This window comes from Tripterygium wilfordii, chromosome 23, assembly GCF_013401445.1.
Source record: "Tripterygium wilfordii isolate XIE 37 chromosome 23, ASM1340144v1, whole genome shotgun sequence".
In the NCBI taxonomy this organism is placed as follows: Eukaryota; Viridiplantae; Streptophyta; class Magnoliopsida; order Celastrales; family Celastraceae; genus Tripterygium; species Tripterygium wilfordii.
In genome coordinates, this window is record NC_052254.1 from 10,486,146 (window position 1) to 10,514,041 (window position 27,896).

Sequence of the window (27,896 nt, forward strand, 5' to 3'; positions counted from 1 at the left end):
GTGTGACCACAAAAGTCCGTATTGCTTCCCCCTATGTGGCTGGTGTTTATAATTGCTTTGAATAAATACAAAAGTAGTAAAAATAGGGTTGTTATGGTAACGGTAATTACCGATTTATCATACCCATACCGATACCGACACATTGGTTACCGATTTTTCATATGAACTGATATACCGTTACCAATAAGGCGGTATGGTAAATTTACCGATATAATTGGTACTGGTAATAGGTGTGAGCTTCCTATCCATCGGTATTTACCGTTATCGATACATATATACAATCATGGTATCTTATTCTTTCAAAGGTTGTCAAAGATATATTCTTCATCCCAAATTCAACCGTGGCTAGTGAAAGTGTTTTTAACATGGGTAGGAGGATTGTGGATCCTTGTTGAGCTTCATTAACTTCGAGGATGGTAGAGGCATTAGTGTGTACTAATGATTGGCTTAGAGCTAATGAATTCGATTTCTATAAGAAGCCAACGGAAGAGCAAATTGTTTTATATAGAGATCTTGAAGAATTTGAAACAAGTAAGCAATTCTTATACTTTTGTCAATTATATTTATAGTGATATTATTTGATATTTGTTACATTATTTGATAATGATATTTGTTACATTATTTGCATAGGTATCTTGAATGCACAATCTCTACCTTCCGAGCTATCTGCTTCGGCTACACGTCCACCAAATCCATAGCTTCAGTGATTGTCACTTTGGTGTCTGACCTATGCCTGAGCAAGATTTTCAATTTGTTTGCATCTGAGCTGTGCAATTTCTCAATGTAATTTTGAATTGTTGATTTTTGGATTGAATCTTAATCTGTAATATTATTCTGTTTGGCCAGTGACCAAGCATTGGTGGCATTTGTGATTTGCCTATTTGGTTCATGTAATCGGTAATCTTATTTATTTTGATTTTTTTACAACTTTACAAGCAGCCAAGCACTGGACTATTGGAGTGGTAATTTTGCTTGTTTTATACTTTGATATTTGATTAGTTTATTCATGATTGTTTCCAGGTAAATTAACTTATTTGGAGTGGTTGTTTAGCTTATTTGAATGGTTGTTTGTACTTTGTAGGGCTGATTATTTCAAGGTACATTTGATTTGGAATTGAAAGCACCGAACTACCGTAGCACTGGTAATCTGGTATTGCTTCATTTTATATTTCGGTAAATTTACCGATTATCAGTTACCAATACCGATTAAACAGTATACCGACTGATGATTTACTGATATTTATGGTAACGGATACGATTTTTGCAATACCGATATGATCTGTAATGGTAACGATAACAGTAATGCATGTTTGGTGACGGTTACCGTAACAACCCTAAGTAAAAAAATCAGGGTTTTGTTTTTTATTTTATTTTACCTTTACTTTTTGCAAGGAATAAATATTAGGGCTTGTTATATTGGTGGTATTGAAGGGAAATCAGCTGCTACTCAATTGTCAGATTCTTCCTCATTTAAGGACATGAAACCTGCTCCAAACTTGACCAGATGTTGGGACATACCTTCATGAGTCAATAATTGGTATTGTTCGGGAGTGCTATCAACTGCTGTGAAGTACTATACGGAGTTGTGAGTTATAAAACTATGGTACTGTTTGACGCATCACTTTTAAAACTATGGTGCGATGCTGTGAGGTGCGTTTAAGATATTTAAATTACGATTATATTAGATGATTAATAATATTAATATAAAATCACTTAACGTTTACATTGTATATTAATCTAAAATAAAATAATTGACTTAATTTGATTACGTGGAACAATTATATTGTAAGTATTTGAGAGTGCTGTAAGGTGAGATGAGGTGCTGCGAGGTAAAAAAACTACGATGCTGTGAGATGAATTCTACTGTAAAAGCATTTGACGTGTCATAAAAAACTGTGATGTTGTGAGGAGAGCTGCATTTAAATGCGCTGCCAAACATATACAAATGATCTTCCAAACGCCGACAACTCCATCTACCATCCGGTTTTTATAATAGCCGCGCAGTCAGTGCAGTTGAGTACCTTGACAAGAACAAGTGCAGGAGTATCTTCAATGCCTTCCTTCCATCACCTTGCAAACAAACAAATATACTTTACAATGACAATGCATATGCCATCACCCAACCAAGAACTCAAATCAGAGTGGTAGCATGCAACCCCTGGCCAGACTCCCATACAACTTATGGGGAAAGAAAATTATTAGGCCAAAGACCCATCTGTGAATGACACTTCAGACATCCCAATAATCAACAGCAGGATATTCCATCAAATAAGTATCACATTGACCTAAAAGCTACTTCCATCGGAAGTTCATAGAAAGCATAAAAAACTTCAAGACATCGATTCAAGCAACAGACCAATTCAGAGAGACTCTAACAGAGAAATGATTTACATCCATAAGATTTTTGTTTTGACATGATTTTTTATTCTAGTATTCTTTGCCAAAGCCATTAGCAGGCATTAATTATCAACAGAAACCTTCAAGAGAGTTGTAGCAATGTCATCATCCATCATACCATCGACTTCTAACAATAGAACAACCTCAACCACTTAAAATACAAAAATTATTGAGGGCATCACAGTTAACCACTGATTTCTCGGCTTCAAAAAAAATTGCAGAAAACAAAAATTTTGCATCTAAAGTTCTTGCTTTGAGTCGTGCAAATGACATGAGAAGCTTACAAATTCAATCTTCCCCAACCAATTTTACTGGGTGGTCCTCAAACATGGTAACCGGTGAAAGTAAACCCCCTTCCCACAATCTCACCGGCACAGTACCACGCAAAACACTCTAGTCCGAACAAAGCAGCAATTCCAGCGTCCTCAACCTTCACTTCCTGCCTGTTCTTCCACAAATTCTTGACAGCATCAAGTTCCTTCCAGAATGCATCATAGCGGGCAGGAATACTGAACATGAAGAAGTTCATGTAAGACATAGATAAAACAGGACAATGAGAATACTATATAGTCACATAGTTCAATAAAAAAAAAAGAGGTAAAAAAAAATATACCCCACAAAATAAAGGTTTAGCCAGAATACATGCAACTCAGCCATAGTCTTCTTTGAGCAAGTACCATCTAACTTGCGAAAGACGTATTAAATATACCCCACACAAATCCTATCAGCAGCAACCTCAAGTTAAGAAACACAGCCAAAGCTATTTCACTCAATTTTCATGAAATAAGAAAAAAAACCATAAATATTACAAGTTCTTTCAAAAGCCGATTAAAAAGCATTGACTAATATCAATCATTGTTAATATCACCCATTATGAAGTATCCCATAGTAAACTTGAAAAATTCAAATCAACCAAAGACTTCATAAGGCTTTTTAATATATAAAACAACGCTCTTGCAAGTGGGAATTTCTACACCAGATTCAATTATTCCGTCCATGAATTGATTAAAAAATTATTTAATTATAGCGGAACTAAATACTCAATTACTTGACATAGAAAAAAACCCATGATGTACGATTATGATGTGAAATCATGTGCTATGTAATGACAAATAATGATCACCATTAATGGCGCAAATGCCACATTATTAATTCATGTACAATTATGTACGAAAGAGTTCATAAAATATGGATTTGGATTGGGAAGATTTTGAATTCGATTCTTACTGGGAGTAATATTATTGTCGCCACACATTGGGTTTTGATCTAACTTATCATGTCGTCAGGCAGAAAATTTATGTACGCAAGAGTATGACGATCTGAGTTTAAACCTATATCGGATGTCCAAAATACAAACTTGTATGCATATAGCTAATTAAAACCTTATCTTAAACATTGCGCATCAATATTATACAAACCAGGCGCTGTACGCAGTCTAGATGAAAAATAATGTTAAACTTCCAATGGACCAAGGAACCCAATGAAACTCAAACCCAGAGTTATTTAGTCCAGATGTCGCATAAAAACCAACAAAAAAAGTGAAAGTAAAATTTAAGATGAACTTGAGAACACACAAAGATAGATAATGTAATGTCAAACTTTAAAAACCCAAAGAGCCAAAAAAATATATATATATGAGAAAGCAAGCACAAGAGAGAGACACTGAAAAGTGAAAACTGTCCTTTGGAAGGAACAAAACTGACGTCAAAACCAGAATAGCAGGTATCTCATGTAAGGCGAAGCATTGATCTAAAAGGGAGAATAGCAGATATCTCATGGAAGGTGAAGCACTAATCTAAAAGCCACGACACTCTAAACATCTATCAGGCCAAAACCAACAGGTGCAAGTCAATTTCATCACATAAGATCGGCTGACATATACCTGTGAAGAGGTGAGTTTAAGAATGAGGACTTGAGGCATAAAAGAAGAATTCTGGGAAAAAATGGAGGGAAAGAATTTAAGGAGAGAGACATTTCTAACACTTTGTTTAGGGTATAGAGTTTACGGTAGCATACTTCAATATTCCTATTCTAATTCTATGTCTAGGAAAAGCATGCATATAATACTTCAGTGGTGGGCCTCAACTACCATTGGTGCCAACATCAAACTTCATCATTTCCCATACTATTTGAAATCTACAGGAAATATTGTACAGGTCATTGTTTGAGTATCATTAATTATCACTGATTAAACATAGTAAGCTTGTGCTTCGCTCAAATAACAAAGGCACAATGGTTTGTTGTTAGTTGATTCCAAATTTTTAATATGCATCTAAATAAATTTTTGCAATATGTATTTATGATGTATAATATGCCTCACTACATACAAATAAAGCTGCAGGAAAGGTCAAGATATTGTTTTTGAACTACTGAGTTACCATTCGAAATTTAAAAAAATTATAAAACCCACACTTCAACCTAACCCAGCATGAGCAATTCAAACAAAAAAGAGAAATATGTTTTCAGCAGCATACAAGTCCCAAAAATTTTCATCAGGGAACTGAAAACATCAACTCAATTTCTTTCTTAGGTTCAAAATTGTAATGCAGGATAAAAATGGAATACTTCGAATGCAGTAAGCACAAAAAAAGGTCCCTCGAAAAAAAAGAAAGTTTGATAAATGCATAAACCACTAGCTTCTGTGTATTATATGCAACAAACGGAAAAATTTACAGACTGCAAAGACATAAAAATATGCCCATCTTTGATTAAATTATATCCCAACACACGTATGATGTCATAAAATGAATCATATAGCAGCATATGTCATCCAAATGTTACAAAAAATCCACTAAAAACACCTGAACATAAGCCATTTTCCCTTCTAAATCATTACGAACACAGACAGTGGTATGATCAAGTGATGGTATAATTGGCATTCACGTGAAAGAAACTTGGCTTCACTTTGGAATACCATAAAGTAAAAGTATGACATGACTTCAAAAGCTCATATATCAAAAGTAAAAATAATAATAATAATAATAATAATAATAATAATAATAATTAACCTAGCAAGACGAGTGTAAAACAGCTGCTTCGATAATTCATTGCATTTCTCCACTGTGGCGGGTTCCTGAATATATTGCTTATTCTGTTCCAACAACTGCTTGTAGTAAGAAGTTCCATGCTTGGCTACAAACTGTGATGCTTGACATGCCTTGGACTGCAACTGTAACAACTTTGATGCCATTAGCTACCTGATTTAAGCCTAGAAACAAACAAATGAGAAGAGTGAAAACATTTCATTGACCCTAATGTGGGCAAGCAGAAACTTCAATTACATCAGACCCCCAACAGAAATCGAAACATTTGACCAGTTTAAAACCCATATACCAGTATATGTATAAATCAAAATAAGAATGATAAAGAAGTGATGGTACATCAAGTCGAGCACAATTATCCAAAAGCTTATTCAGATTCAAGGAACAACACACGGGCTTTAGCCAATTCTACAAAATGATATACTTTTAATCAGCCGAGGCTTAGAGTTATGCATCTCTGCCCTTAAATCCCTAATTGTCAAGTTTTACATTTTAGTCTAACAAAGATCAGATCTCCAATAACATTAACAAGCACCAATAAGAGCAAATCAAGTTCTAAATTACCATATCTAGGACCACCATTCCAACGTCTAGACCCTCATAGACAAAAATAGGCCATAGAAATCCAGATCTACGACAAACAATACAGAACCCTAAGATAGAACCACATAAGTGAATTATAAGAAATTATCGATATAGGCCGAGAATTAGAATTAGAATTCGATTCGTTCACCTTCGACGGTCGCGACTAAAGTGTAACAAGAGCGGCAGAGACACGGAGCGTTGGACCACGCTTCTCTCGCCGATAGCTTTTCCTGTGAAGAGCGAGAGAGACGAAGAGTAGTTTAACCTCATGGGGTTTTAGGAAAATTTTATCACAATCCACAAAAATATTATTTTTACATTATTTTTTAAATATAATAAATTTACATTAAAAAATTATAAATTTACACATAAAATTTTAATAAAAAGATCAATTTACCCTTAATATATAAATTATTATTCGTACAAATTCTATTATTAAGTTTACACACATTATCTTTTAACCCAAATTCAATTCATCCCCACATGTTTGGGAATGCTGTGAGGTGCTGTGATTTATAAAACTGTGGTGCTGTGAGGTGAGTTGGAACACAAAAAGCTGTTTGGCGCATCACTTTTAAAACTGTGGTGCGGTGCGGTGTGGTGCTGTGAGGTGCGTTTGGCATATCTAAATTACGGTTATATTAGATGACTAATAATATTAATATAAAATCACTTAATGTTTATATTGTACATTAATCTAAAATAAAATAATTGACCTAATTTGATTACGTAGGACAATTCAACATACATTGTAAGCGTTTGGGAGTACTGTGAGGTGTGGTGAGGTGTTGTGAGGTAAAAAGCTGTGTTACTGTGACGTGAGTTGGAACGCAAAAGCTGTTTGGCGTGTCACCAAAAACTGTGGTGTTGTGAGGTGTGTTGCAACTGAACGCAGTGCAAACGCACTGCCAAACACCCACAATAACTTATCCTTTAGGCTTTGATTCTTTTTGATGTGTTTTTGAACTTTGAAGACTGAATAGGCTAGTACGCCCGAGAGCATACATGAGCACTTGAACAGTTCGCTATGTATGGTTAGTCGTGGGAATGAGAAGGGGAACGGGAACGGAAATGGGAATGAGAACGGCAACAGGAATGGGAATTCTAATGATTCCGATGTTTGGTTGGTGAAGGAATTGTGATAAGAACATTGAAGAATAGGAATCACAATAAGTGACAAAAGACTATATTATCCTTAATAGCATATTATGTTGGCATGAGTTGAAGAGAAATTATGGGCATTGACTTGATTGGAGGAGATAATGCAGAAAAAATATTTTATAATGCAATTAGCCTTCAGTAATCACGTAGTTCCTACCTACCATAGAAAATGTAGTTCATTTGACTATAATGCATTTAGCTTTCTGTAATCACGTATTTCCTACCTACCATAGAAAGTGTACACATACCAAAAATAGTTTATTTGACTTTCACTTGTATTGATCTATATATAGGTATGTAAATCATTGAATTGAAATATAATGAAAAGAAAAGATCTCCTCCCATCTTCCTCCCATCTTCTCTGTTTACATGGTATCGGAGCAAGGTTAAAGCTCTAAACATTCCTCAATGGCAGACCATATACCCTCCACCACCGACCATGGAGAAAACCCTTTGACTTCATCCATGGTAACCCACCCAAATATCGAAGATCTGACATCCCGAATGACCCAACTATTGACTCAAACTCCTACCCCAAATATTGAGTCTTCCGTTGCACAGATTGACATCAAGTTGGATGGTACCAACTATGCTTTATGGTCCCAGATTGTTGAGATGTATATCTCGGGCAAAGACAAGCTGGGATATATTAATGGCGATCTACCAGAACCTCCACAAACTGATTCCAGCTTTCGAAAATGGCGAACTGAGAATTCTATTGTCAAAGGGTGGCTTATCAATACTATGGATCCACCCTTAATCAGCAACTTCATTCGCTTCCCAACTGCGAAAATGGTATGGGATTCGATTGCTACAACTTACTTTGATGGAAATGATATTTCTCAGGTTTATGATTTGAAGAAAAAGGTCCACCAGCTACGACAAAACGGAGGCCCTATTGAAAAATATTACAACGACCTGCAAGGCTTATGGCGTGAGATAGACTTCCGATGTCCAAACCCAATGAAATGTGCTGATGATATTAAAAGCTATAACTCCTTATTATAAGAAGATCGGGTTTATATTTTTCTTGATGGGTTGGATGATCGATTGGATAAAATCCGGAGTGACGTGCTACAGCTCAAACCGTTCCCTTCGGTCGAACAAGCCTATGCACATGTTCGAAGAGAAGATATCAGGCAATCAGTAATGATCACTGGGACAGAACATTCCACTGGGGCGGTCATGGCTTCTCGAGGCGTTAAGGCTGGGCAATTACAACCTTTGAACTTGAAATTTAATACACCTGGTTCCTCTATTTCAAGCATGGGCAAGAATGGTGGAACATCCAAAGTGAAACCTGAGGGTGGTGGTTGCGCACACTGCGGAAATCTGAAACATACGCGTGAAACTTGCTTCAAACTCAACGGTTATCCAGAGTGGTGGACTGAGTTTAAAGCGAAAAAGCAACGTGAAGCTGCTACACACAACCACCCCGGTCGAGTGGCCATGATGACAGCTGATCCTCAATTATCTCTCATATCTCAAGCAGATACACCACCTGACTCCTCTACTTCAGGTAACTGTGGCTTTGCACTATTGGGTTCTAATCAGAGTGACTTTCATGGCTGGATTATTGACTCCGAAGCAACCGATCATATGACTTTTAGTCAAAATGATTTTACTGCATTCACTCAACCCCGAAGAACTAGTATCGCCAATGCAAATGGGGTTACATATCCAGTTACTGGGGCAGGAACCGTGAAGCTATCACCTTCTCTTTCTTTATCTAATACATTATTGGTTCCTTCACTTTCTAGTAAATTGTTATCTGTTGGTCAAGCCACCGAGGAACTAAACTGTGTTGCTCTAATCTACCCCAATTTTTATCTTTTTCAGGATATTCTCACCAAGGAGATCATTGGGCGTGGTACTAAGAAAAGGGGGTTGTATTATATGGATGATTTCAGTTGTGGAGCTGCTCATACTATGCATCAGTCTCTCAATAGCAAAGAAAGACAAATTTGGCTTTGGCACCGATGGTTGGGACATCCTTCTTTTAGTTACATGAAACATTTATTTCCGGCATTATTTTCTGATGTTCATGACTCCAAGTTGAAATGTTCGACCTGCATTTTAGCAAAGAGTCATCGTGTTCCGTTTTCCATCAGTTTGAATAAAAGTAATATTCCCTTTGCTCTAGTTCATTCTAATGTTTGGGGACCCTCACCGATCACTACAATATCTGGCAATCGTTGGTTTGTTACATTCGTTGATGACTGTACTCGCATGACGTGGCTATATCTGTTAAGAAATAAATCAGATGTTCTTCATATATTTCAATTATTTCATGCCATGATTCAGACTCAATTTTCAGCAAAAATACAAATTCTACGTTCAGACAATGGAGGTGAATTTGTGAATCAAAAATTCCAAGCCTACTTTCAGCTTCATGGCATTCTCCATGAAACCTCGTGTGCTCAAACGCCTCAACAAAATGGCGTTGCTGAACGAAAGAACAGACATATCTTAGAAACCGCACGTGCTCTTTTATTGGGTGCATATGTACCACAACGATATTGGGAAGCAGCAATTAGTACGGTAGTTTATCTGCTGAATCGTATGCCTTCAAAGGTGTTACAATTTGAAACTCCACTACAAGCTCTCTCGCACCATACCCACGTACCATCGGTCTTACTGCTTCCTCCTCGTATCTTCGGGTGTGTTGCATTTGTTCATATTCATAAGAATCAATGGACCAAGCTTGATCCTTGTGCCGTCCGTTGCATTTTTTTGGGTTATGCTGCACAAAAAAAGGGATATCACTGCTATCATCCTAGCACCAACCGGACATACATAACTATGGATGTCACTTTTGTGGAATCTGATAATTTTTTCTCCTCTCAAAAATCTGATTCTCCTCTTCAAGGGGAGATCCGAGATGAAGAGAAAAATCAGAGTTGGTGGAATTGGCCTAGTGAAGAGTCAAATATACCGACATATCCTCAAGAATATAAGAGTGAGGGTGGATCTGATAGCAATCTGAGTATGAACAAAAATGAAGAATTTGATGATAAATCTGGAGAATTTGTACAAGAAGTCAATACCCCCCTCTCTTCAGTATCTACGGACCCAGCTCCTAAGAATATTCCTGAGGTAAGTACCACTATCCAACATCTCACTGATAATTCTAATGACGTGGATAATTCTGTCAACTACAGCTTACCTCTTAGACATAATAGAGGCAAGCCACCAGATCGATACTCTCCTACTTTTGAATCAGGTACCACTATCCAACATCTCACTGATAATTCTGTCAACTACAGCTTACCTCTTAGACATAATAGAGGCAAGCCACCAGATCGATACTCTCCTACTTTTGAATCAAGAAGGTCCAGGTACCCTATTGCAAACTATGTATCAACAACAAGGCTATCAGAACCTCTCAAGGCATTTACACACAATTTATACTCGGGTTACATTCCAAGTAATGTCCAAGAAGCCTTGACAAATTCAAAATGGGTTCATGCGATTCAAGAGGAGATGATGGCCTTGCAGAAAAATAATACTTGGATTCTTGTTCCTTTACCAATAGGAAAACGTACTGTGGGGTGTAGATGGGTTTTCACTATCAAATACAAGGCGGACGGTACCATTGAGAGGTATAAGGCGCGGTTGGTAGCAAAAGGGTATACACAGACTTATGGCGTGGATTATCAGGAGACTTTTTCACCAGTGGCTAAGTTGAACACTGTCAGAGTTATATTGTCTCTTGCAGCCAATTTAGACTGGCCACTACATCAATTCGACGTAAAAAATGCGTTCCTGCACGGTGATCTTGAAGAGGAGGTTTACATGGATATTCCACCGGGATATACTACATCCACTGAGAATGGAGTAGTGTGTAAATTACAACGAGCTCTCTATGGGCTAAAACAATCCCCCCGAATGTGGTTTGGTCGTTTTAGCTTAGCCATGAAGAAATATGGATTTCAGCAGAGCAATGCCGACCACACTTTGTTTCTTAAACATAGATGTGGTAAGGTAACAGTGCTTATAATCTATGTTGACGATATGATTATTACCGGTGACGATGTGGAGGAAATTGCAAGACTTCAAGAACAGTTGGCGAAAGAGTTTGAAATGAAAAATTTAGGAGGACTTAAGTATTTTCTGGGCATTGAAGTACTAAGATCAAAACAGGGTATATTTCTATCTCAAAGGAAATATGTGCTAGACTTACTATCAGAAGTTGGCTTGTTGGATTGTAAGCCAGAAGACACTCCAATTGCACAGAATCTCAACTTAAGGGAACATACAGACTCAGTGCCAGCAAATAAAAAGCAATATCAGAGATTAGTTGGTAAGTTGATTTACTTATCCCATACCCGTCCTGATATCGCTTATGCCGTTAGCTCTGTGAGTCAATTTATGCACTGTCCACATAAAGTTCATATGGAGGCTGTATTAAGGATTGTACGTTACTTAAAATCCTCACCAGGAAGAGGATTGATGTTCTCAACGAACAATCATTGTAATATTGAAGGATACATGGATGCAGATTGGGCAGGAGATATTGACAATAGAAAGTCCACATCGGGCTACTTCACATTCGTGGGAGGTAATTTGGTGACTTGGAGGAGCAAGAAGCAAAATGTAGTAGCATTATCAAGTGCTGAAGCTGAGTTTAGGGGGATGGCAAAAGGGTTGTGCGAGCTTCTTTGGCTTAAAAGACTGTTAACTGAAATTGGCATGGCTCCTCGATCTGAGATGAATCTATTTTGTGACAATAAGGCAGCTATCGCAATTGCACACAATCCTGTCCAGCATGATCGTACAAAGCATGTAGAAATAGATAGACATTTCATCAAACAGAATCTTGAAGACAAAGTCATTAAGTTTCCGTTTGTGAAATCAGAAGACCAACTTGCGGACGTTCTTACTAAGGTAGTTTCAAGTAAAATCTTCTTCAACTCACTTGACAAGTTGGGCATTAGAGACATCTATGCACCAACTTGAGGGGGAGTGTTGGCATGAGTTGAAGAGAAATTATGGGCATTGACTTGATTGGAGGAGATAATGCAGAAAAAATATTTTATAATGCAATTAGCCTTCTGTAATCACGTAGTTCCTACCTACCATAGAAAATGTAGTTCATTTGACTATAATGCATTTAGCTTTCTGTAATCACGTATTTCCTACCTACCATAGAAAGTGTACACATACCAAAAATAGTTTATTTGACTTTCACTTGTATTGATCTATATATAGGTATGTAAATCATTGAATTGAAATATAATGAAAAGAAAAGATCTCCTCCCATCTTCCTCCCATCTTCTCTGTTTACATATTATACTTATATGATAATCTTGTATTATATTTAGTTGGATAATTATTTAATGATAACTTTTTCCTCAAAAACAAAAATTGTTTAATGATAAACTTTCATATTGGGCCAACAAGAGGAGGACAACACAGTTTTCTATATTTTACAAAATTAAATTTTGTTTAATTTTAAAATAAAGCCATCCTGGCTCATTTAAAAAAAAATACAATTTCTTTGTCTACAAATTATCTCTCAGCACGGTCAAGAACAATCAATTTATGGGTTGGTATTTGTCTGTGATAAGGGATAAAATTGTCATTACATGTGTCAAGAAGTTCTCATTCCGACTGGAACCATAGATTCCTTAGGGGGAGATAGGAACCATAAGTTCCTGAGATGAGGGGAATGGAACATTCCGTTCCGGTGGTGTATGTCATACCAAACAAAGGAATCCCTTGAAGAACGGAATTCAACATTCCGGTTCCTACCGGAACGATGCAACCAAACATAGCATTAGGCTTTGCTGCTTTCGCACCTATGAGGCTAAAACTATGAGAGCGAAGAACGAGGGAACTCCATCCTATGAAGACTGGAGCGGTGTCGGCATGTCGTCGTGCCAATGATGTTGGAGTGAGTGACCAATTGATTCCCCCTGGCCCCTTGCCGCCCTGCGATTGGGATAACCTAGCTTAGGTAAGGTGCTTGATTTCCTCAACTCCTCTCTGACTTCCCCTTTCATGTTTGAGCCATTTGGCTGTTTCAAATTTCAATCAAATGGACAAATGATTTTTTATTTTGCTTAAAGGTTAACGATTTTGGTTATTTGATGATTTTATGTTAGCACTACTGCATTAGCAAGTAGCTTCGGCACTCAATAGACATCTAATTATCTAAATACATAATTGTTTGAATTTTTAACTCTAAAGACTAAAATATGCCAATAATCCAAACAAAATTATGGGGATGCTGCCCATAGACCCCATAGATCTTTTTTATTATATAATTTTCATTTCCTGTATAAACTCGACCCCATATACTTAGGAGTCTGGATCCGCTCCTAACCACAACTAATCATAGATAGTCGACAACCTCACTAAATAATAAAAATACTAATCATAGAAAGTAGCGTAGATATGGTGGAACTTAGAGAATGTATGCATGGGGAGGGAGAAGAAGAAAGGTTATTGTATAAAAGTTGTTGAATTAGAGCTTTTGATAAACTTAAAATCTTTCTCATTTGTCTTGGAAGAACTCAAAAATAACATTTCAGCAATGAAACCAGAAGTAAGTTGGGTAGATAATAGATATGCACAAGTCTGCGTTGTCCAGCTCATTACCGGCCTTGATAGTTGGGCCCGGGCCTGGATCGGCTAATTCAGTTCATTGAAGTGGACCGGACTGGATCTCTTGCTCATTACAGGCCTTGATAGTTGGGCCCAAGCTGGGGACCGTGGTATAGTGCTTATGACATTGAGAAATTTTATCTACACACCACAAAAACACTATCTTTACATCACTTTTTGAATATGATAAGTTTACACACAAAAATTATAAGTCTACACACAATCGTAATGAAAAGACCAAATTACCCTTGTTTTTATATAATATTAGAAATATTAGTGTTAAGCTTACACACATATTTAATCCACAATTCAATCTCTCCCTCAAATCTCAATGGGTCTATGTGGTAATGGAAGGAGAGGATCAGACTAATTTTCAATAATATTTCACTCGAGGAAATCTGTTTGCCTGGAGAAAATTTCCTACCAATAGCATGTGTCCATATCTCAATTTTAACATTGTTCCATCCAACAAGCTCCGATGAGGATCTTAGTTTCAATATCAAGGTCAAACAGTTGGAGATTGAGTTGAGGAAATACCCTTGATTTGTAAATCTCTCTAATATGTATATTACTTATGAAAATCTCTCAAAAAAATCGAACAAGATCGGTAATTGTTACATAGCATTAGTAGGTGTATATAAATTGTATTTCATTTGCTGACTTTGTGTTAAAAACCATTGAAACGAAAATCAGCAAACTAGGTCCGATTTTCTCACTAGAAATCGGTAGGATTTTGTTGTTTTTCTTTCAAAAAAACGACTGGAACATGTTGTTTTTCTTTCAAAAAAACGACAGGGCTATGTTATTTTTCTGCGGACGATGCTTGAGACCCCCATTTAATGTGGGGTGTTGGATGTGAAGTGTATCCTACATGTGTATTTTTAATCAATGACTATTTTAATGTTACATAAATTTGGAGAACTTTTGGGACATAAATTTGGAGAACTTTTGGGGAGTATTGGCATGAAGGCCACCACAGCGGATGGAAAACTACCCAAATCCCAAACCCCCTGGTGAGAATAGAACCCTGGACCTCAAGGTCCTGGGCAGATAACCTGACCAACCAGGCTAACTAACTTACTATATAAAAATTATTTTCTTAAAAATTTTAATTGAAGGGTTAATATATCTATATACAATAATATTTATATAAATTATAAAAACAGAATTTTCAAAACTAAAACAATTTTTGAAAACAGAAAACTGTTTTGAAAACAGTAACCAAACACACTCATAGCGTTTTTGTGGTGCGGCGATGCCGTTTAACTGCTTCATTAATCATTCGATTCGAGTTTCAAGTTTTAACTGTCTTTGACTTGCTACAAAGCCCAATAAACAAGCCGGCACACGGACTCGGTCGCGGAGCTCAACCAACCAAAAACCCTTCCAAAACCCTAAATATCGTCTCCGCGTCTCCAAAATGGGTCGACGAAAGAACAACAACAGTAGCAGCACCAGTCAGACTTTCAACGACTCGCATCAACAACAACACCGCCGCTTCGAGGACGCGGACGAAGATTTGACCACGGAGAGCTCAAATCTCCAGGACTCTGTGGTAATGAGCGACAAAGCCATGGAGGACGATTTAATGTGTGTGCCTGAAGATGTGTCCTCTATGGATGCCGATGATGGCAAGACGAGCGCTGACTATTACTTCGATTCCTATTCTCACTTTGGTATATTTCTTATTGAGTTTAATATGTAAGACAAGTGTTCTTTGAAAGTTTTCAGATTTGTTCTTTGGATATTGGTTTAATGAATATGCTTGCAGTTAGGGGAACTCCATTGTGTTCTTTCATGGAAGAAAAATCTACGTCTTTGAGCTTTGGATAGTAATTTTAGTTCAAGATAGGAACTAGAGCTATAATTTGCTGTAGAAAGCATGCTTTGACAGATTGTTCATAAATTATATGCTCTCCCAGCAACATATCAGAGCAAGTAGTTGGAGGTTGCTAATGTAAATTTGCTTAAAATAGATATATGTTGTGGTGTTGTGATATAATGTGATTATTTTTGTTGTTTAATAAATAGATTGGTTTTGAAAATTCTATTTAGGTCTCTCTCTTTAATCTCTATTTATTGGTTCACAATTGATGCAAAACTAATTGTTGCCCTTCTGTTTGCTTTTTGTGTTTGCAGGTATTCATGAAGTAAGTGTGCTTGACTTTGACGCAGAGCAGTTTTGTGTTTTGTTCTTTTCGACACTGTTGAGCATATCTTCATTTTTCCCCCTCTCTTCTGAAGTTTAGTTTCGACCATCATATGGACATAGCATGAACTATGGATTATGTGTTATGCTGTTGATATGATGTTTGTGATGTGCTAATTGCTAAAATGCAACTCAAATATGTATTTTGATCATGGCATCTGTACTTAGTGGTGAGTTGGTAATTGGTCATCCTTTAAAACTACCTGTTTTTCTGTTTTTCTGTTTTATGAGTCAAAACACTTCTCTACTTTTCTTATTCTTGATTTTGGATAGTTGAACCATCCGAGAACATTGTGCTCGGCTTATTAACAGACTTTTTTTGTGATCTCTGGATTCTATCCGCGAGTGGATTTTTCACTCTTGATTTAACTTTTCTATTCTAACATATGTATGCTCAGAAAATTTTTTGGTGCTTTGTTATGCATATATAAACTTGATTATGCAACAGATTCTAAGACCCTGAATCTGCAAAAGCAATTAGTTTTGGATGATATTTTTACTTCCTAGACTGTCATCTCGTTGAGCAATTTACTTTTTCCTGATTCAGAACATGAATATTGAATTGTATAGTTGATATGGCCCTGACTTCACTGGTGTTGCAGGAAATGTTGAAAGATGTCGTGAGAACTAAGACATATCAAAACGTAGTTTATCAGAATAAATTTCTATTCAAGGACAAAGTAGTTCTAGATGTTGGAGCTGGGACAGGAATTTTGTCCTTATTTTGTGCCAAAGCAGGGGCAGCACATGTTTATGCTGTATGTCTTTCACTCTTGCATATTCCTCCACAAACTTTGTTCCTTTATTGGTATATGTTGTTCAATTTATAGTTTGAGACACATAGCATGTCCCTTTCTCTTGCTGTACTTTGCCAACATTTGCTAAATATGGTTGCTGAAAAAAATTCAATTTGCAGGTTGAATGCTCCCAAATGGCTGACATGGCGAAAGAAATTGTTGAAACAAATGGATTTTCTAATGGTGAATTCTGCGTATCTCTCCTTAATTTCATATTTTTGTTTGTATCCTTCTATAGCTTGTATGATATTTGCTCTTTGCTGACTAATTCACCATTTGATTGTTGCAGTTGTAACAGTTTTGAAGGGAAAGATAGAAGAGATTGACCTACCAATAGCCAAAGTGGATATAATTGTTTCAGAGTGGATGGGATATTTTTTGTTGTTTGAGAATATGTTAAACACGGTCCTCTATGCTCGGGATAAATGGCTTGTAAGTTGCTCCGCATTAGACATAGCAAATTTATAGTATGTTCAGGCATGCGTGAATAAACTCCATTCAGCCAGTGCCATTTTTCAATTCCAGAGTAATCGTATTGTTGAATCTAGTGTAAAAAATTTGCTGTTACTTACTTACTTTAGTACAAGTTGCATAAGAGGGGATTGTATACCGTCAGGCTACTTGGTGTCCGCAGGTTTCCTATTTGAGCAATTTTGTTTATTCTACTTATTCCATTAAGTGACAGTTTTCTGCTTGAGTCTGCACACACTATAACATGTTTAAACAAATAAGGTTACCTTAAAAGAAAAAGAGAGCTCAAAATGATACTTTTAAATTTTAATATAAGTGAAGTTAATTTTTCTATTCATCTGCTCATTCCCAGGTCAATGATGGAGTTATACTACCAGATAAAGCTTCCCTGTATTTGACAGCCATTGAGGATGCAGAGTACAAAGAAGACAAAATTGAATGTGAGCCCACTGAATGCTTTTAAAGACGCAAATACATGACCATATATTTCCATTGAATGTGAGCTCATTCACTTGCATGGAACTTGTGGTTTGAGATTTCAGCTGCTTTCTGATTTTTCCATATGGATTTTCTAGTTCTGACTTGTGTGTTTTTTTGTGCATTTGTATCCAGTTTGGAATAATGTATATGGCTTTAATATGAGCTGCATCAAGAGGCAAGCCATGACAGAGCCCCTGGTTGACACAGTTGACCAGAATCAAATCGTTACAAACTGCCAACTGCTCAAGGTTGGGATAACAAAATATCCATACTTGCATAAATTTTTATTTTGCATTTTGTAGTTCATTTACTAATAGATGTCTCTACTTCATGTGTGCTTGTGCCTGACATATGCTCGTATACTTGATTTGTACAGACAATGGACATCTCTAAGATGGTTCCCGGTGATGCTTCATTCACAGCTCCCTTTAAGCTCGTAGCAGAACGTGATGACTACATCCATGCTCTGGTGGCTTACTTTGATGTATCGTTTACCAAGTGTCATAAGTTGATGGGTTTCTCTACAGGTGAGTCTCTCTGCTGTTCCCCTTGTCTCTTGTAATAGGTTCATTTCTTGGATCAATAGTTATGTTTGATTTTATGGAACTAATCTGGAAAAAGAAACCCATGGTAGAAATAGTAAATTTAGGTAGTCATGGACTGAAAATGAAACTGATAAGCTTTTTCATCTTTTGCCTACCGTCATTTATTTGGTGAATCTCCAATTAAATTATATGTTGCAAGACCCTTGTCAGGGATGTCATGATTTACTCACCAAATATTGAATTGTAAGTGGTCTTTTATATATATCTGCATTCGTCAATAGCCTGCTGGAAAGGCGATGCTAGAAGTACTGTGGGCAATAATGTATTCCTGATAAACTCAATCTATAATGCAGGGCCAAGATCTCGCTCCACGCATTGGAAGCAAACCGTCCTTTACCTGGAAGATGTGCTAACCATATGTGAAGGGGAAGCATTGACGGGTAGCATGACCGTGGCACCAAACAAGAAGAATCCCCGTGATGTTGATATAATGCTCAAGTATTCATTGAATGGCCGTCGTTGCTCGATCTCCAGAAGCCAATATTATAAGATGCGCTGATGCAGAACAATTGGTGCATTGGCCGCTGGGCGGTTGCCCATCCATAGCTGCTTCCATATGTTTGGCAATTGTATTCCTAATTTTTGTTCTTTGTTCTTTGTTTTTGGATTCCTAATTTTTGTTTGCCGTTTCTGTAACTTTAACCATCTCCTTTCTTCCATTTGTTCAAAAAAAGAAAAAGAAAAAGAAGACTGTATTTGTAACTTATCAAAAAAAGAAGACTGTATTTGTAATATGCAATTTCTATTACATTGGTTGATTGGTGTGTGTTTTTGTTCCATCTAAATATACTGTTGGATTTGTCATGTTAAAATACTACACATTTAATTTTAAATTTTTTTGTGCATCAAAAATCAAAATGGTGCACAGTATAGGTCTTGTGTTTTTCAACACTGAACCTTAGATCCAAATATAATAGTGCTATTAGCTCATATAGTAATAGTAGTGTTAGGTAGTCTATATAGTGGTAGTTTATGGAAGTCTAAGTCTCTTAAACCAAAATTTAAAACCTTTTCACTCTCAAAAGACATGTTATTTTAAAATAAAATTACATATTCAAAAACTTTCTAACAAGATCCATTGTGGATGAGTTTTAGGGTAAATCTTAATTCCATTATTTTTTTTCAATGAAATTTCAAAAACAAATGAATTCAGAATTAAAACAATGAATTTTAAACTAGGGACAATTGGCAGTAAGAGCACTTTAGACAACTTAATTGTAAAAAAGTTCATGAACATTTTTAAAATTGTAAAAAAGTGCAATTTAAGGGTAATTTGGTCATCTGACTTAAGATATTTTTTAGTTTATACCTACAATACCCTCCTCTTTCTTCTTCTTCTTCTTCTTCTTCTCCCTCCAACTATCCAACTCTAGTGTGTCCTCTCTTTCTCTCCTTCTTCTCTACTAAAAGTTATCTCTTTCTTCTTCTCCTTCTTCTTCTTCTTCTTCTTCTTCTTCTTCTTCTTCTGGTTCTCGATCTGGTTCTTCGCTGTCTTCTTCTCCGTTTTTGGCCGAGTTTCTCCTCTCTTCATCTCCTTCTTCGTCGTTGCTCAATCTGGACTGCGTCGAGTTGCTCTGCTTCGTTTTTGACAGATCTGGACTATGCTTCGTTGTTCAATCTGGGTTGTGCTTTGTTTTTTTGCAGATCTGGACTCTGGTTCGTTTTTTACAGAGATGTATCACTATAGTATCACCATAGTATCACTAACACCAAAAAACCACTAAAATGATGAAACTAGTATGCATACTTCATCTTCCTAACTACTTTTCCTTTCTTGATTTTCTTTTCTTGGTTACCTCTCTTGTTCGTTTTGAAAAAACATTTACAAGTGCAGAGATGTATCACTATAGTATCACGAACACAAAAAATTCATTAAAATGATACAATTGAACCAATATGCATACTTCTTCTTCCTAATTACTTTTCCTTTCTTGGTTTTCTTTTCTTGGTTTGTACATCTCTTGCTCGTTTTGGAAAAACATTTACAGCTACAGAGATGTATCACTATAGTATCACGAACATCAAAAATCCACTAAAATGACATAACTGAACCAGAAAGACATGTAATGCTATCAAATTTACGTTCTAACATTTATATCATCATTTTATGAGCCAAAAATATAAATTGAACACTAAATTGGATCTTCTATTTAAAAGTATCACTATTGTATCACAATTCGTGGAGAGAGAAAATCAAAATTGAGGTTATTTTGGTAAAAGATGATCCCCAGTGTACTTTTTTAAAATGATGTTTTAGTGATTGTACTTTTTTACAATTAAGTATAATCTAGTGTACCGGCCTCCAAAAGTCCCTTTAAACTATGCTTTAAAAAACAATAAAATCTATATTAAAACAATAAATTTTGAATAATGAATTATGATATAAAAGAATATAAATAAAACTATTCCAATAGAATGAACTTGTTGAGCTCTCATGAGCTATCAAACACATAGGCTTCATGTCATTTTCAATCCAAATATATCACTGCGTGCGACCCTCTAGGCCCCTTAACAATGTAATTATGCAAGTGCCAAAAACCTTATTGACCCAATAAGCAAGAAATGATCAAGGCCCAAATAAGTTACATGGATTAATGAGCCCGCGGCTTGGCATTATGCATACATCATTTCGGCCCATTTGGAATAAGCCCACTGGCAATATGAAGTCCAAAGGTCCATCTTGGACAGGCCCATTATAGGTAAACGGATGTGGAGCCCGGATCCCATCAACATTCGGTGATTCTGTAGCATCACTTTTAAAGAAAGAAAAAAAAATCAAGGGAAGCAACAGTTCACATCACATGTGTAACTTGTAAGGTAGGAAATGAAGCGACATATGCATTAAATTGCATAAAAATAAATAAATAAGTGAAATTAAATGCAGACAACATGAAAGCAATAAATCTTTATGATCGAGTGCGCTGAGATCTGCAATATTTACTCAAGCCAGCGCACAAATTGGGCCTTTTTTGTGAGAGCCATGTGATTGGTGGTTGCATATTAAACTCAAACCATGTATAAACCCAAATTAAAATGCGCAAATTTGAGTGAAAACTTATTAAATTGTAACTTTACAAGAATTAAACAAATAATGTCACTTTTGACGCAAAAAAAATGCTTGAGGGTTGAATTGATATTTTTTTTATAAGTTTAACGGCTTTTGTGATACTTATCCCTTTAAAATCATAATATATATATATATATATATATATATAATACTTTTTGTATGTTTTACCAAACTGTCGATACAATTTTTACACCGAGAGAAAAAAAATGATGTAGAAAGAAAGAACGTATAAAATAATATAAGAACACAAAGATATACATGATTTGACAGCTTGTCTAGTCCATGGAGATCTAATATTTTATTAAAGAAGTGAATGTGTGTTTGATATTTGAACAATACAAGTATTTATAAAGTTCTGGAGGTTGGATGCGGTTAGGTAAGTCTAACGTGGTTGCGCGGGTTGATCCGTCTTAACATCTTGCAATGCAATAATTACTGTTTGAAACTGCTTTTTTTGGAACTGTTGAACTGCCTTATCCCTTTGACACATACGGAAAAATAACCTCCTATACATACGTATCTTTATTGTGTACATATCTTGTAAGTATTTTCAAATATTCCCCCCACACAAACGATCCCTATGTTTGAGATTTATGATGTAATTTTTCTTAAAGTGTAAAGAAACATGGCATTTATATTTCTTGCTTATCCCCGTCTACATGACCTATTTCATTCAACCATAGTAAACAAGGGAAGCAAACCAACAATGTGTGGTTTTTTTGAAAGCAATGCACCAACACATAAACACAAACATGTGAGAAATAGCATACCCTAATTAACTAGTTTGTGCTATGTAAATTCTTTCGAACAACCAAAGCTAAACTAAGCAAAAGATGTGCAATCTTTTTTGAATACGTAATCTCCATTGACTCAAAATTAAAATGTTAAAATTGTTGTCCACGTGTTAAAAACCCACATGGGATCAATATTATTGATGGGAAATTACTAATTAGGGCTTACAATGATTATGTGGTTGAGTCAAATAAACGGCAAGCAACACTCCAATTTTAACTTCTAAGGTGAATTATTATTATTATAAATAATTTTTTTTAAAATAAATAAAAATATCTATTGGGCCCCACAAAATGAGTATCCAATGAAACCTGTACACATCACAATACACTCGTAGTCAAAAAGTATGATTGGATTGGGCCACACTTCCCACTCTCTGCCCTTTTTAGTCAACAAAGTTGGTCTCCTCTTATTTCACAAGCACTGCCGGACACTATGGGTTACAAAACTCTATTCGGTTTGAATAATCGAATTCGTTCGAGTTCGATTAAAATAAATTTGAATATAAGTTATATGTTTATAATTTAGGTCTAAAAACAAATTTGTTGTCCAATTTAAAATTGAAGTTGGATTCAAACACATAAATCTTGTTTGATTTACTTGTCTTAACACAAACTCATATTATGTTATATCAGAAGTGATAGGGATCCCAATAAATGAGATCACAAGCAATTAATTAGGTCCATTGATTGATGTGCATCAGGTTTTGTGGACCCCTACACTTACACCAATCAATGGTTAAGATTGATTATTGGGATAAATGAATCTCATTTACTGGGATCCCTAACATTTTTGATGTTATATTGTCCGATTTACTTGTTAGAATTTAAAATAATCAGTGTTTAGTCAATTAAATACTTTTGAAATCCAATCCAAATTAGGGTTTAGACATGTAATTATATAAATATTTCATAAACATCATGTTATTATACCCGAATCAAATTTTTGCCACCCCTACCAAAGACAATTCTAACTTCTACCTATTCCGCGCAAACGGTGCCGTATCAAGGTTACGTTTATCTGGTAGGGGATTTGACCGTGGTTAAAAAATTTGACCAGGGTCGCAGGTTAGTCTGTTTGGGTAGTAGGTGGTCGCAAAAGCGTCGGTGGAGGTTAATCGCGTATTATTTTTTTATTTTATTCTTTCAGTTACAGAGAGAGACAGAGAGAGAGAGAATCGCTTGGTATATAAGCCATTGGAGGCAAACCGAATTTAGAGGGGGAGGAGAGAGAGAGAGAGAGAGAGAGAGAGAGAGAGAGAGGGAGGGAGGGAGAGAGAGTTTAGGGTGTTCTAGAGATACACAGACAGACGGAGAACCGCGGCCATGGCGGATGATTCTGTTTCTGTGGATATGGAGACGATCTACCTTGGCGGAAAGGTTTCATTTCTACTGCACTATAGTTCAAATAGTGATGTACATGTATACGTATACGTATTGTCGTTGTTTCTTGGTATTCTTCTTGTGTTTGATTGATGAATTCGATGAAACTGCTTTTGTGTTTGTTCCGTCAAATGGTTTTTGTGGTTTTTGGTTGCAAATGGATTTGCATTTGGTTTGATTCGATGGTTTTTGTTTCTTTTGTGTTCAAACGTAGCTGATTGAACCACTATCGTTGCTCGATTGGGATGGGAATTTCATATAATTTAATGCCAAATGATTTCTTTCTTCTCCTTCGGTATTCTGGTTGTTTTTAGTTTTATTTTCGAGCACATTGTTTTACGTTGAAATTTTTTGTTCTGGTTTATTTGATTCTGCAACAAACGGATTCCTATAAACAGGGCTTCCTGATCTCTGCGTTTCGTTCTTACTGAATCGGTGAATCCATCTTTTTCCTTTACTAATGTAGAACCAGCTATTCTTTTCATTTGTCAAATTATGAAATTTTTGTTGAAAGATTTTATACAATTATTGCATGGATCTTTCATTTCTACTTAATCTCATCTGCTGTTGAATCTATTCTTGCGAGTTTTTTTCTTAATCACAAATTGAATTGTGTAATCTTGTTGTAAACGTTTCTTCCTCAATTTTCGGGGTTTTTACTTTTTTAGTCCTTCAAAATCATTATCAGAAAATTTTATTGTTGATTTGGTGTTCTATTCAACTAAGAATTGATAAATATATTGGGTTTATTAGCTGTTATTTCTCTCTTTCTGGATATCATTTCCTTCTTGTGTGCCGTTTTCTATGGCAAAAAGTAACGAGATTGGGTGAATTAATTTAGTTCCTCGTGGAGCCTGCTTCGTCTTATTTCTATTTATTAAAATAAAATTAAGATCTCTATCTGTCAATCACTTCCTTTCTTTAATGGCCGTAAAATCAGTTGAAAATCACTTCCTTCTTTTGATAAAATTATATTCCATGCCTTCCTTTTAGACTGTCTGTTGCTTTTATCAGGATACAATCATTGGCATCTGGAACCACTTGTTCGTTTCTTCATCTCCCCTTTTTGCAAATTTCTATTAGAATGAATGATGTGGCAAGTTCGTTTGGGTTGCCCATAAAGGAGTATCGGCAGTGCACATGGGGGAGCTCTTTTGGGGAATAAATTTATCACTATAGAGTTGGGAGTTTTCTTTGTCTAAAGGGTGTAATTTTTTTTAAAAAAAAGTACAAAAAGAAATACTATTTCCATATAACTATTTGTCGTGGAAGGGAGATACAAGTGCTCCAGAATGTTAGGTGGTATGGCAGCTTAATAATGAAATGTCATTTACGCAACTGAAATTTAGAACCTTTTCTCACTGATGTGTTTTTTTTTTTGTTTCTCTTTTACTTTTACCAATAATGTGGTGATTTATCTTGTTCTGATTTTTTTCTTTTCCATTTGTTTTTTCAGGAACATCATGTACAAACTGGCTGCGGTTCTGTGTCTGTTATAGTTTGTGGTGATCAAGACAAGCCTGCTCTGATAACTTATCCTGATTTAGCTTTAAATCGTAAGTACAGTCCGATGCAAAGCCCTTGGAATTTAATTTCTCCTGATGAATTATGAAGTATTTTCTATTTCGAAAAATAATTGTGAATGTCAATGTTATTTTGTAACATATGTGTGCTTGCAAGTTTTGTCTGTGGAAGATGATTTCCCCTGAGCTGTTATTTTCTGCCATAGTTTATCTGTCCCCAACCCTGCCCAATGCGGGAGCTCAGTGCACGGGTGTTGTTTATTCTATCTTTTACCAGATGATAGGCAGTGCAAGTTGACATGCGATGGCATTTTGTGTTGTATGAGATATTATAACTCTTATCTATTTTCTACACATTCCTTTCTCGAAGGACTAGGTGCATTACAGACAGTTAGCAAATATGAAAATTATGTTAGATACTTTTGCTACTTGTATATCTGCACTTACCAAAGTTGTTCCTTTTTTGTGTGTTCTTTCATCAGATATGTCTTGTTTCCAAGGATTATTTTTCTGCCCTGAAGCTGCTTCCTTGCTGCTTCACAACTTCTGCATATACCATATAAGTCCTCCTGGGCATGAGGTTTGTAAACTGTTAGACTTGATTACATTTGTCTACAATACCCTTTTTTTTATGATCACCTGATATATGGATTAGACTGCATCCTATTTTTATTCACATAGTTTCTTTTCTGGAACTTTCATAAGAGTTCTTGCAGTTGGGAGCTGCTTCTATTTGTGTGAATGATCCTGTGCCTTCTGTTGATGATTTAGCAGATCAGATCATCGAGGTTCTCAACTATTTTGGGTGAGTCCAATGTTTTCAAGAAGCAAAATTATGTATTGTTCTGGTGATTGGTATCATTTACGTAGTGTGTTTGTCATCAGCCAAAGGAAGGAATAGAAAGAACGGCTATGTTGTGTTCCTTTTGCCTGACACTTGTATGACGTTCTGTTCTCATATTTATTACATGATAACTTTATTGTTCAGGCTTGATGCTGTGATGTGCATGGGAGTGACAGCTGGTGCTTACATCCTTACATTATTTGCTGTACGTTTTTGGCTGCAATGATTTGATAAAGATATTCTTAATGAGTTCTATGTTGGGTTACTGACTGAAGCCTGTACTACAGATGAAATATAGAGAACGTGTTCTTGGATTGATACTTGTATCCCCTTTATGCAAGGCACCTTCATGGTCTGAGTGGTTCTATAACAAGGTCTATTTTCTTAACCCTTATGTTATATGTGCATAGCATCATTGGTGTTTACTCTCTTTGAAAAGTAGGATTACTTGTCTTTTGCAGGTGATGTCGAATTTGCTATATTTCTACGGAATGTGTGGTTTGCTTAAAGAGTTTTTGCTTCAGCGGTACTTCAGCAAGGTATTATAGCTTTTGTTGCCTTTTTGCCTTGATTTTATTTTCCTGTGCATTTTGTCATTGATTTTGTAGTTCTTAGTGATGAGATTGCCATAAAATGCTTCAGGAAGTTCGTGGTAGTCCAGAAATTCCAGAATCCGATATAGTACAAGCATGCAGAAGAGTCAGTGTCGTCAGCCTTTTCCTTGTTATATAACAAATCTATTTCGATCTGATTTTTAGTACTTCCCCTTTTTCATTTTTCACATCTTCTGCCATTATTTTTCTTTCTTCAGTTGCTTGAGGAGAGGAAAAGCATGAATGTTTTGCAGTTTCTTCAGGCAATTAATAGGTATTGAGGATGGTTTATTCACACGTACTTTATCGGCTACAGCATTATCGACATTAATTTAAATATTTTAAATCTCAATGTTTGAGGTTTGCCTTGTCAATCTCAATCTGCAGGAGACCTGACATTTCGAAAGGGTTGAAGAGTCTAAGATGTCGAACTCTTATATTTGTCGGGGATAGCTCTCCTTTCCATTCGGAGGCTGTCCATATGACTTCAAAATTGGATAAAAGATATTGTGCCTTAGTTGAGGTAAGCCATCCTTAGAACGCAAGGGGTTCAGATTGTGTTACAGATAAAATTCTGTATCAAATTGTATGTCTAATCGATTATTTTTCTGACTTCCCAACTGGTCGCAATGTCCAAGCTACTGCTTTACACTTCAACATGACATTTTATTTTGGACTGCACTCATGGAAGGATGATTGTTCATGCAGGTCCAAGCTTGTGGATCGATGGTAACAGAGGAGCAGCCCCATGCAATGTTGATACCCATGGAGTACTTCTTCATGGGATACGGGTTGTATAGGCCATGCCAGTTTAGTGACAGCCCAAGGAGCCCACTCAGTCCATCCTGTATATCGCCGGAGCTTCTATCTCCCGAAAGCATGGGGTTGAAGCTAAAACCTATAAAGACCCGTGTTTCGATTCAAGTGTAAGTGGGGGAGAGGTAGAATTCCAATCGATTCAAATTTTTTTGGGGAGTTTCTTTTTGATATGTTTAGAAGGATAGAATGAACTGGAGGCGGTTGTAGATAGAAGGAAATATAGGGGGGTGGAAACTGGAAAACTTTCATTCATTCATTTGTAGTAGTCAGTCATAAATGATGTACGAGCTGCCTGTAAATTCTAAAGAGGACTGGAATTTGTTTATGATGACGAGCAAGCAATAATGAAGAGGAACTCCCGGAATCCCAATCTTTGAAAGATCTACTTCCCATTTTTTCACACCACATGCTGACAAAGACTTGACCTTGGTTGCTTGCCATTATTGCAACTTCTGACGCTGAGTTCTTTTTAAACACAGGACAATAATCTTTAACGATCCAAGTTTTTTTTTTTTTGGAAT

At 36.2% G+C, this 27,896-nt stretch overlaps 3 protein-coding genes across 5 annotated transcripts; 2 read left to right on the plus strand and 1 right to left on the minus strand.

The window, feature by feature from the left end:
* Positions 1-2,386: 2,386 nt before the first annotated feature.
* On the minus strand, positions 2,387-6,312 carry LOC119992490. 3 transcript variants are annotated; one of them, XM_038839212.1, is made up of 3 exons: positions 6,172-6,312; positions 5,406-5,605; positions 2,387-2,906 (listed from the first exon to the last, which is right to left on the minus strand). In XM_038839212.1, exons 2-3 carry the CDS (start codon positions 5,585-5,587, stop codon positions 2,720-2,722), a joined length of 369 nt encoding a protein of 122 aa, XP_038695140.1. In that variant the 5' UTR covers positions 5,588-5,605; positions 6,172-6,312; the 3' UTR covers positions 2,387-2,719. The 3 variants fall into 3 exon arrangements, with proteins under 3 accessions (XP_038695140.1, XP_038695141.1, XP_038695142.1); XM_038839213.1 differs by having other exon boundaries at positions 5,406-5,594; positions 6,172-6,298; XM_038839214.1 differs by lacking the exon at positions 6,172-6,312 and adding an exon at positions 6,003-6,035 and having other exon boundaries at positions 5,406-5,566.
* Positions 6,313-15,118: 8,806 nt separating this feature from the next.
* On the plus strand, positions 15,119-19,121 carry LOC119993091 (protein arginine N-methyltransferase 1.1-like). Its single transcript, XM_038840011.1, has 9 exons — positions 15,119-15,469; positions 15,933-15,943; positions 16,605-16,760; positions 16,919-16,982; positions 17,089-17,231; positions 17,623-17,710; positions 17,883-17,998; positions 18,127-18,277; positions 18,649-19,121. Exons 1-9 carry the CDS (start codon positions 15,214-15,216, stop codon positions 18,852-18,854), a joined length of 1,191 nt encoding a protein of 396 aa, XP_038695939.1. The 5' UTR covers positions 15,119-15,213; the 3' UTR covers positions 18,855-19,121.
* Positions 19,122-23,439: 4,318 nt separating this feature from the next.
* LOC119993093 (protein NDL1-like) lies at positions 23,440-27,756 on the plus strand. Its single transcript, XM_038840018.1, has 11 exons — positions 23,440-23,593; positions 25,053-25,152; positions 25,602-25,699; positions 25,836-25,924; positions 26,108-26,168; positions 26,251-26,337; positions 26,425-26,502; positions 26,606-26,662; positions 26,775-26,830; positions 26,944-27,079; positions 27,265-27,756. The coding sequence occupies exons 1-11, from the start codon at positions 23,540-23,542 to the stop codon at positions 27,484-27,486; spliced, it is 1,038 nt and encodes a 345-aa protein (XP_038695946.1). The 5' UTR covers positions 23,440-23,539; the 3' UTR covers positions 27,487-27,756.
* Positions 27,757-27,896: the final 140 nt, after the last annotated feature.

Coding starts and splice junctions, on each gene's coding strand:
- LOC119992490 (XM_038839212.1), bottom strand. CDS start 5,587: ATGGCATCAAAGTTGTTACAGTTGCAGTCCAAGGCATGTCAAGCATCA. Junction 2,907..5,405: donor TTTTACACTCGTCTTGCTAG/GTTAATTATTAT, acceptor CTTCATGTTCAG/TATTCCTGCCCGCTATGATG.
- LOC119993091 (XM_038840011.1), top strand. CDS start 15,214: ATGGGTCGACGAAAGAACAACAACAGTAGCAGCACCAGTCAGACTTTC. Junction 17,232..17,622: donor ATGCTCGGGATAAATGGCTT/GTAAGTTGCTCC, acceptor GCTCATTCCCAG/GTCAATGATGGAGTTATACT. Junction 17,999..18,126: donor CAAACTGCCAACTGCTCAAG/GTTGGGATAACA, acceptor TGATTTGTACAG/ACAATGGACATCTCTAAGAT.
- LOC119993093 (XM_038840018.1), top strand. CDS start 23,540: ATGGCGGATGATTCTGTTTCTGTGGATATGGAGACGATCTACCTTGGC. Junction 25,153..25,601: donor TCCTGATTTAGCTTTAAATC/GTAAGTACAGTC, acceptor TTCTTTCATCAG/ATATGTCTTGTTTCCAAGGA. Junction 26,663..26,774: donor TAGTACAAGCATGCAGAAGA/GTCAGTGTCGTC, acceptor TTCTTTCTTCAG/TTGCTTGAGGAGAGGAAAAG.